At 55.6% G+C, this 9,609-nt stretch overlaps 2 protein-coding genes across 2 annotated transcripts; both read right to left on the bottom strand.

Annotated features, from left to right (window-relative positions):
* Positions 1 to 5,454: 5,454 nt before the first annotated feature.
* BX661DRAFT_145477 (uncharacterized protein) lies at positions 5,455 to 7,278 on the bottom strand (the record flags this gene model as incomplete). The annotated part of the gene is made up of 4 exons (XM_051533119.1): positions 5,455 to 5,499; positions 5,671 to 5,796; positions 5,950 to 6,211; positions 6,365 to 7,278. Coding segments are annotated over 4 exons (1,347 nt in total), but the record flags the coding sequence as incomplete, so codon positions are not given.
* A 1,349-nt stretch (positions 7,279 to 8,627) lies between these two features.
* On the bottom strand, positions 8,628 to 9,586 carry BX661DRAFT_200185 (uncharacterized protein; the record flags this gene model as incomplete). Its single annotated transcript, XM_051538383.1, has 2 exons — positions 8,628 to 9,392; positions 9,425 to 9,586. The coding sequence occupies 2 exons, from the start codon at positions 9,584 to 9,586 to the stop codon at positions 8,628 to 8,630; spliced, it is 927 nt and encodes a 308-aa protein (XP_051389711.1).
* Positions 9,587 to 9,609: the final 23 nt, after the last annotated feature.

Below are 9,609 nucleotides of genomic sequence, written 5' to 3' on the forward strand. Positions count from 1 at the left end.
GGAAACTCTGTCGGAAGGCGCGCGAGCGTCGTAATCGCGAGGTCAAGGATGCGTAGAAGAACATGGGTTTGCGAAAGTGAAAGCCATTCCTCTGGAAGTATTGTGTCGTTGGACTCTGTGGCAGCGGGCGTCGCACTGCTCAGTATATTGGAGAGCTCGGAGTAGATAGAAAGCGCACTGTCTAGGAGCGCCATCGTAGATTCCCAAGTCCGAGTGTAGTCAAAGTCGAGCGTGTTCAGGGCAATGCTGCGTGTGCGACACAGCTCGACAAGTTGCTGCGCGCCCAGTGCCCCCGGCTGACTTAAAGTCTGAACTGCCAGGCGCAGCTTGCCAATAGGCGTGTTGGGAGCAGAGTCATTCGCCGACACTGCGGCGTCCGAGCCGTAGAGCATCGCCAAAAGCTTGTCCTTGGCGTCCAACAGCGAGCTGACAATGCAAGTGGACTGGTTGCGGTCAAGATCGAATGTGACCCCACGCGCATGGCAGATGGTCTCGACCTGGTTAAGAAACTCGACAAACTCGCGTGTGTAATTGGTCGTCACAGTGCCCAGTCTGGCAAACAAGTTGTACTGCGTTAGGGTGCTCTCAAACATGAAGATAATGTCGCTGCTTGTGGCTGGCCCGTCGACGCAGTGGCAGTCGAGCAGCTCGCTGTGCCGCACAAAACCCTCGTCGGTCCAATGGGCGTACACAGCAAGGTGATAGAGCGTGCCGGCCAACTTGCCGGTGCCAATGGATATTGAGATGCGACCGCTCACCGCATCGAGTTTTTGACGCAGATCCCGGGCCTTGACATCCTTTTGACGTTGCAGCTCGCCCATGAGCACGCTGGGCGAGGGTGGGGTAGAGCCATGGGATAAGTTAGCCATAAGCTGCTGCATGCCTGGCGACAGCATTTTCTCGACCGAAACCAAGTCGCGCACCATAAAGTCGACATAGGCATCGAGTGTCTTTTGCACCCTGGTAACAGTGGGCGAGCTGTCGCCAGCAGATGACGCCTCTGTGTTGGCCCGGATGGCGTCCCCAACGGCGATAACAAACTGATTGATGCTCTCTGGATTCACAGCCGCGCCCTGAGCACCGGCGCTGTAGTAAGCATTGTGGGCTGGGCTGTACGCATATCCGCCTCCGCTGCTGCTTCCCGCATTGAGCTGGTCGCCAGCGGTCTGGTGGCCGCCCTCGGCTATAGAAGTCAATGCTGTGCCTCCTCCGGATCTAAAGGGTGCGTTGGAATGGCGCAAGTGACGCGTCGGTTGATGGTCTGCGTCGCCATTGCTGGTGGCGATTCTGCCGCTGCTCGCAGTGTTGAGATTCTCGAGCAAGCCAAGCAAAAGCGAGGACTGCGCCTGGTGGCTAGCCCGATCATTAGAGGCACCCTGCGTGTTGCGGCCGACGAGTGTCAGCAGCAGCTTCAGGGCCTGGTTCAGATTTTCAGTGCTAGCGCCCGATGAATCGGGGCTCAATGCGGAGCCCTCAGCCAAGTCCCCCAAGCGCGCAGCCCTTGTGGCATTGTTGGTCTCGCCGTAAACATTGTCGTCATACTGGCGAGCAGCTGATGAGCGCTCAGAGCCATGCTGTTGAGCATAGAATGACTGCTGCTGCTGATTCTGTTGCTGAATTTGCTGGCGAAGTTGTTGCGTCTGCAACTGCTGATGAAGTTGCTGATCCTGCTGATAATGGCTCTGGATCTGCTGTGACGCTGGCGGCGGCAGCATCTGCTGGTACTGCGGCACGCCTGCGCGCGCGGAAAGTGTCGGCTGCAAGGGTGTCATCATATGATCCTGGATAGGGGATGACATGGACGCCTGACGCTTGCGCGAGCGACTATCGCTTGACAGAATGGATGGTTCACTGCGTTGCTGCTGTTGTTGGGGGGTGGTCTGTAAGCCGTGTGTGGCCAGAGGCGCGGCGTGGGCGGCTTTCTCGGGATGCGAGCGCTTAATATGACGCCACATATTGCCTGTGCTTCCGCTGCTGCACGAGTAGTAATTGCGGCAGTAGACGCAGCGGCCACGTCGGTTGGTGGCATAGTCGGCGTCTCGTGTAAAGTGCACCCAGATGCTCGTGCGCGACCTCGATGCCGAGGGTGTAGCTGCGATTGCTGGCGACGACGCGTGCCGTGCGCTGATGCTCTCGACCGAGCCCTCCTTTACAAAGCAGTTTTCGCTGGCGATATCGTCGTCGTTTGTCGAGCCCTCTATGCCTCCAAGTTGCGTGATTGCTGGGGGTAATTCGGACGCGTGGTGGGCAGAGGAGACTGCAGTGGATCCGACATCGGCCTGGGGTTTGGCAGACAGTGGGGGCAATGTTGTGGTAGCAGAAATTCCGTTGTGCGGTACAGACTCAGTGGCCAATGCCTCGGCAGATTCTGGCGGCGGCGTGGGGCTAAAATCCATGCGGCGAGTGTTGGGCGCGTAGTCCTTGGAGCCGAAGCCGTAGAGTTTTTCGCCCTGCAGAATGCGCGATGCCTCGGCCTCGGCCGCGGCGTCATCGAGTTGCATTTTGGACTCGTCCTCGGAGGACAAATCAACGTCAATGTCTGATAGGGGGCTCATTTCATGGGTTGTCATGGAAATACAAGCGCGGGAAAACGGGATATTTAATAAAAAACGAAAGAGCGATGGTCAAAGTGTGTGGAGACACGAGCTGATCGTACTGTATGTTTTTTCCTAGTGTGGTGCGCGGAACAAAACAATAAATTGCGTGCGGTACGTGCGAGGGTTGCTGCTTCTACGATCTAATTAGTCTACTATTTTTTTACAGCCGATGAGGTGAGGCGAAGTGAGAGGATGAAAACATTAGTTAGAATGAAAAGTTAAATGAAAATTGTTCAAATAGAAGCATTTCTGGTTTTAGCCAGGATAAAATAAAACCAATTTTAAACAAGTGACGTCCCCTATTTTAATTGCCGCTCGGCATTGATTATTGGGTAGATTCAATGGAGCTAACTGTAATTAAAATAAAACAAAAGATGCTATGCGTGTATGTCTCCAGTTTTAAAACCCAAGCGCTACTTTGCATACGGGAGTACACTTTTTTTATTTTTGGTGCAGCCCCTAGCGGCTCTTTATAATTTTTTCTCACACGCGTGTGGTTGCGATTATCAATGAGGAGAGAAAACAAAATGCGGAGAGTAAAGAAGAGAAAAATGACAGCATGTGCGGGATTCTTCATATTTTCTCATTTTGTTTCTGCGAAGCAATCATATCAGTATCAGCTAGCGGTAAGCAACAGATTGGTTGACAAGCACACCAAAGGGATATTCACACATCGGGTAAAATAAAAAGAACCATTCTGATGCCAGGGAAGCAGAGCAAAAATAAAATTGAAATAAATAGCCAGCAGGGTGGCTGTACTTACGTGTGTTCCTCGAAGAGCAGGGGCTGTTGACGCAAAAAACGAGAGGAATAGAGAGTTGGGAAAGTGAAAAGGGGGCTATAAATAAGGTGAAAAGCGCGTCAAATATAACGTAATAAATGGAGTATGGCCAAGGTAGACTATTACAACTCTGCGATACCAAGGCAAAAAAATTAGGAGAAAAATATAGAGAGCGAAAGCAAAAAAATATTATATAATTATTATTGTTATTGTAGTCCTAAAGTACATTAAATAAACGCGCATAAAATTAACGAAAGGGGAAAGAGAGAAAAATAAAGAGAGCAAAAAAATAAAAACGAATATACGCGTGTGCGGGGTGGAGGAGAAGAAGAAAGCAAAGGATTGGGAGGGAGAGGGCAAGGTTCGGGTTCGGGTTTTTTTTATTGTTCACCTCTTTTTTTCGCCCTTGATTTTTTTTGTGGATTCACTCGAGAGAAAAAGGCTCCTTTGGGTTTTTTCTGTCGTTCCTTCCTCCTATCATGTCACAGTGCGTGCTCGGCCTACCCATGAATTATCATTATCATTTTCTTTTCCCAAACCCAGAAATAAGCTGCGTTTGGCACCCCCTCCTCCCCCCTCCTTTCATGACCGGCTCCTTGCAAAAGTGGGGATGTGGAGGTGCCATCCATCATCCATCATCCATCACAAATGCTTTGCTTTGCTTTCGCATGTGCATGATTTTATTTGTTTCATGCTGCATTGCGCGTCTTTTCCTTTTGGCTGGTGAAAGGAAAGAAAAGTAGCAAGAAAAAAAGCAATTCTTGCCAACCGGTTCTGAACATTGCATCAGCAGCCGCAAGGAATGACCCGCTGCTATTTTGCGCTGCATTCTTTGGGGATGGAGTAGAGAGCGGACAAAGCAAGCCAGGTTGCCCACCAATCAGCTGACCCGGCAGTACACGGTCAATCTGCAATTCATCTACTGCCGAGTTGGACGATGTGGAGCGCAGGACGCAGGACGCAGGACGCAACCAGTCAGAACGACCCAGGCTCGTCCAAGGCCAAATAAGGCGTGTATTGGATGCACCGCGTGGAGGCTAACGGCATTACATTATATTCCCTCTCGGCCACTGAACAAAAAATAAATGCAAAGCCAGACCAAGGTGCTGTGATAGTGACACCCAATGCTGACTTTAATGGACGCAGTAGCGGAAAATGCAATAAAAAGAAGAGAAATGCAGTAGCGGGGGAAGATATTACGTGCATGCATACAAGCACTACTATCTTTTTAATAGTTTTGTGGGCTCAGACGTTGGCGTCGGCGTCGGCGTCGGCATCCACGTAGTCGTCGGCTACCAGCGGCAGAAACAGGCAGCCCTCCTCGGCAGCCAAGTACTCGAGCATGACGGAGAGCTGGGCGCGCAGCTCCAATGTCTCGGCGGCCGACGAAGGCCCGCAGGCTCGCATCTCTGCGTCAATGGCCGAATTGGCCTCCGTCGACCGGTGCGACAGCGGAATGCGCGCCATAGCCTGCGGCCCCATAACCTCTGCAATCTGCCATGCGGCCTGGAGCATGACGTGCTGTGGCCTCCGCGCGTGCGTGATCCGCCGCCCCAGCTGCTTGCGCACAGCCGCCCCGCCAGCCTCAACGCCATGTGCTGCTACTGGATGCACACGGGCGGCAGCTGGCGGGGCTGCGTTTTCGGGATTGGTTTTGCGACGCGTGTAGCCAATCAGAGCGCCGTCACTGCCGTACACTGGCTGCTCGCTCTGCGCCAACCGCTCCCTTTGCTCGCGCAGCGCCTGCTGCCGATGCCTCTCGGCCATGACGCGCTCGTCCTCGGCCTGACCGTGGTAAAACACGTGCTTGACGTGCGAATGATTGGCCGAAGCACCGCCGCTGCTGTTGCCGCCGCCGCCGACAATACCGCTGCTGCTGCTCTGGCCCAAGTCCATCGTGGTCAGGTCCAGCATTTCGAGCTCGGCCGCCAGCTGCTGCGTGTCCAGAGCCAGCGGGTGGTCGTAGCCACGGCACCACGCGTGCACATCGCCGCGGCAGATCTCCTGCCGGAACCGCGACAGCAACGCGCGCTGCGCCTCGTTAGTGCGCCGGGCGAGCCACGTCGCAAAGTTGCCGCACTTGAGAAACTGGGTATAAAGATTCAGCCACTCGTCGCTGATCTTTTTTGAGGCTGCCTTCTTGTTTTTCCACGGCAGAAACGAGGTCGACTGCGCCAAGCCAGCAGCAGAACCAGCCGAGCCAGAGCCGCCAGCAGAAGGTGCTGTCAGCGGGGCACCGTTCTGGTCTCCGCTTCCATTGGTGCTGTTTGTCGAAAACACTGAGACAAAGACGTCTGCGGCTGTCGCTGTGTTATGGCGGCTGTTGAGCTGTGGCGATATGCCGAAGGACGCCAGCGACGCCATAAAGTCGTCCGTGCGCCAAGGCCGCAGATTTCCAGGTGGCACAAACCAGGACAGCTCCGATGACGACGACGACGCGCTCGCACCAGCTGCCATGGATGCCGACCCAGTCGATCCGCGGCCGCGCGCATGCGCCCAGGAGGGTGCGGCCCGCTGCCTGTCGCGACTATGCTGCTGCTGCTGCGTGACAATGGCGGTCGATGACTGCACCTGTGGAATGAGCGTGGAGAAATAGCGGTTGAGCGGGGCCAGAAACTGCACCGTCAGATCCATAAAGTAGCGCCGCAGCATGTTGTTGACCATCCATGGCGGCTGCTTTCCCGTCTTGAGCGCATTGAGCAGCTGCTCGGTGAACACACGGTCCTTGCTGATCGCACACTTGTGCTTGGACTGCAGACCCTGCTTGATCCCCTTGCTGCCCACCGCGCCGTTGCCGGCTGCGCCGCTTGAGCCGCCGCCCGTGGCCGCATTACTGCCGCCAATGCCACTGCTGCCATTGCTGTTCTCGTTGAACGCGCGCGCCTTGCGCGCCGACGCTCCATGCATCTGCGACATGCGGCCAGAGGTGCCCAAAAATAGCTTGTGCGGCCAGTGGCTCAGCGCCTCGCTGAAAAATGGATTGGACACGCCGACGACCGTGTTCGGCGGCACGTGCGTCTTGGATACGACAGCGCGGAAGTCCGGGTCCTGGATGGTAAAATATGGGCGGTAGTCGCCGCAGTAAGTAATCGGAAATATGATGTCGACCAGGCTGACGACGGCCTCGGAGCACCGCGACGGCGTGTCGGCCAGCACTACCAGCGACTCGCCCAGGATCATCAGCTCCCAACACGCCCACAGGTCGTCGAGGGCGTCGCGGAAGCTGCGGAACAGCCCATCAAACGTCACGCCCGCCAAGATATGCTCGCCAGGGTCGAAGCGCTCAAGTGGGAACTTGCTGGTCTCCAGCAGCTGGCTGGCATCGCGCGCCGGTAGCTCGACCGTCAGCGCCGTGCCTAGAAAGGGCAGCTCGTAGGCGCCGTCTGCACGGGGAGCCGGCCACGACGAGACATTCTGCGCCGCGGCCTCGAGGATCGCCGTGCCCAGGTCAAAGTACAGCGGCCCCAGCATGTGTGCCATGCGCGAGAACAAACCGTGGTATGGCAAGTGCGAGATCACGACGACCGACCGCTGGAACCCGCCGCGCCGCATCAACGGGTCACGCTTCTGCCGGAAAAACACGTGCCCGTACAGAAAGATGCGGTCCTTCGGCAGTCTGAGCCGCACAGGGTTGACGCGGAAGTGGAACGTGTACACTGAGTCGTATAGCTCGTGGATCGTCGAGTCGGGCATCGAGGAGAAGCAGATGGCCGCGCGCTCGCTCTCGCTGAATTGCACGTGCGGGTACAGCAGGTTGAGCGTCGGGCCCTGGTCGACATCGAACTGCACCGTGCCAAAGCATACGAGCCATTGCGCCAGCTTCTCGCGCGTGCGCCGGTCGACGCGCGCCTCCAGGCTGGCACTGCGCGCGACAATGATGGCCTTGTGGTCACTTGTCATGCTCAGAGTGCGGCCGTCAGGCTCTGGCGTCAGCGCGTTTACCACAGGCAGGATGCCGTTTCTGGCTGGCAATATGCTTGTGTCATCGGGTTTGGCAGATCTACTACGAGCAGCCGCCACGCCTAAGAGGTGGCCATGGGAGGACACCTGATGGATGGGATTATGCTTCAGCCGTGGCTGCATCGCCAGGTTTTCGCTGCTGCTGCTGCCGCGCACGCCCTCGCGGCCTGCCAATCCGCTGCTGGGAGCCCGTTCTAGCTGACTGTGCAGCCGGCTGTCAACAAGCAGCCGGTTGAATGCGCGTGACCTCCGCTCGTCGGCCTCACGAACCGAAATTCCTGTGGTGCATGCCTCAGCCATGGCCTTGACTGCCCTCCGAGCGCGCTCCTCAACCAGTGAGCTGACCGCACCCTTGCTCTTATCAAAAGCCTTGGTTGTGGTTGTCGCCGACCGCCGCAGGGGTGTCGGCGCCATTGCCGGTAACGGGACATTGCTTAATAAGTCCATGCTGTCCGAGCTTCCACCATTGCTGCTGGATTTGCCGGAAGGGACGCCGGAGCTGGTTAGGCTGCGGTAGCGGTGCTGCTGTGACTTTTGCGACCCTGATGGGCTTTTGGGCACTGCTTCAGTGAATGAGGAGGATATGCTATCTGTTTCCAATGCCCTGCTTTCGTTTGCCGTTGTGTGGATGCCCAAGCTGAGCTTTGCGCTGGCTGAATTGTTACTCTTGCACTCGTGGAACTCGTCTTCACTCAGTATACTTGATGAGACGGATTGTGATCTGCCGCGGCTTCTTTCGTTGGTTGCGCGTGCATCGACACTGCCTGCTGGAAGAATGTCGGCGCCGGATGTGTTGAGCATTTGCGATATAAATGTAAATAAATGAAAAAGAAAATTTGAAAGTGAAGTGAAGTAAAATAAACAGGCAAGTGAAAAGGCAAGAAAAAAGGACAAAATACAAAAACAAAATAGGTGTATGGTCACAGCGCTACAATGGTGCTTCTGTTGATGCCGGTGTTATTATTGTTTTTATCAATGCTGTATTGTTACGGCAGTGACGTATAAAATATAGCTTGAATTAGGGCTGGTGCTGATAAGTCAAGAGTAGAAAATATTAACAAGTACGGGAATTTAAAAACAAAAAGGAACGCAATTCAAACGGCAAAAAAAGTGAAAAAGAAAAGTGAAACCAACACTTATAATTCATCAATGGAGAGAGAACAATCGAGCTGATAGATGAATGCGCGGGAGAAAAAAGGCAGTGATGAATGCTGACGCTGCTGTTGCTGCTAAAATAAAAAAGCCAAACAGAAGCAAGTAAGGCAGGCGCTGCTCTCTAGCATTGCTTTTCATCGCTGGTTTGCGCGAGATCGCCGGCGCCGCAACAGCATGAATCCAAGCTCGTCCTCCTCAACTTTTCCAAAAATAGAACTGCCGAGGGCAGACTTGGACGCAGTCTCTGGTGCAGGTGCCGGTATGGATACAGATTCCGTAGGGGCAGGCTTTGTAACCCTGTCCGCGCGATCCTTTGCAGCAAGAGCAGCCCTAGCCTTTTCCGCCTGCCGCCGCTCCAAATCGTCGCCCAGCACCCTCAGCTGTCGCAAAGCACGCTCCCTGCTGTTACCATACACGCAATCGTCAATCCCACAGCCGCCCGCCTTGACAATCGAAGGCTCGTCCTGTACGCATGCTGGATCCGCATGCGAAGCGACCGGGCCATTGGCGCCAGGTATGGCGTCGACCACGCACACTCCGGTGTTCTGCAATCGAGACCAGTCGCGCTGCCAGACGCTGCACTCGCTGTGGTGCGCCCAAATAGCATCGAATCGCAATGAAACAAGGTCGACGATCGTCCTGGCCACGCGGGGACACCGGAGATCCATGCCGATTATCCGCGCAAGATCGTGGAACAGCACGGGCGAGCTGCCAGCCACAGCCAGGGGCATGACGAGGGTATTCAGGATCCGCGCCGCGAACTGTGAGTCTGGCCCTCGGTACCCACCAGACAAGTGCAGTGTCGACTCCATCAGGCTGTTGAATCGCGCGGCAATGAGGCCCCGCCTACTGGGCCCGCCCTCCAATGGCATCGCCGATGGGTTCGGAAGAGCGATTGTCTCGCAGAGCCGTCGCAAATCCGATTTGCCACCCGGGTGAGCTCCGTGCGTGCCCTGGCTGCATGCCAGCTGTCGTCCGGCGTGTCAGAACCCAGCGCACAGAGCTTCAACTGACGCAGGGCCAGCAGTGTCAGCCCGGACCGGTACATGGTGCACATGCTCAGAGTCTCCTGCCCAAGTCCGCCCTGTTTCATCGTCCTTGTAGCGCAGTCGGCGG

The sequence above is a fragment of the Kickxella alabastrina genome (assembly GCF_025024165.1).
Source record: "Kickxella alabastrina strain RSA 675 chromosome Unknown BX661scaffold_22, whole genome shotgun sequence".
Classification (NCBI taxonomy): domain Eukaryota; kingdom Fungi; phylum Kickxellomycota; class Kickxellomycetes; order Kickxellales; family Kickxellaceae; genus Kickxella; species Kickxella alabastrina.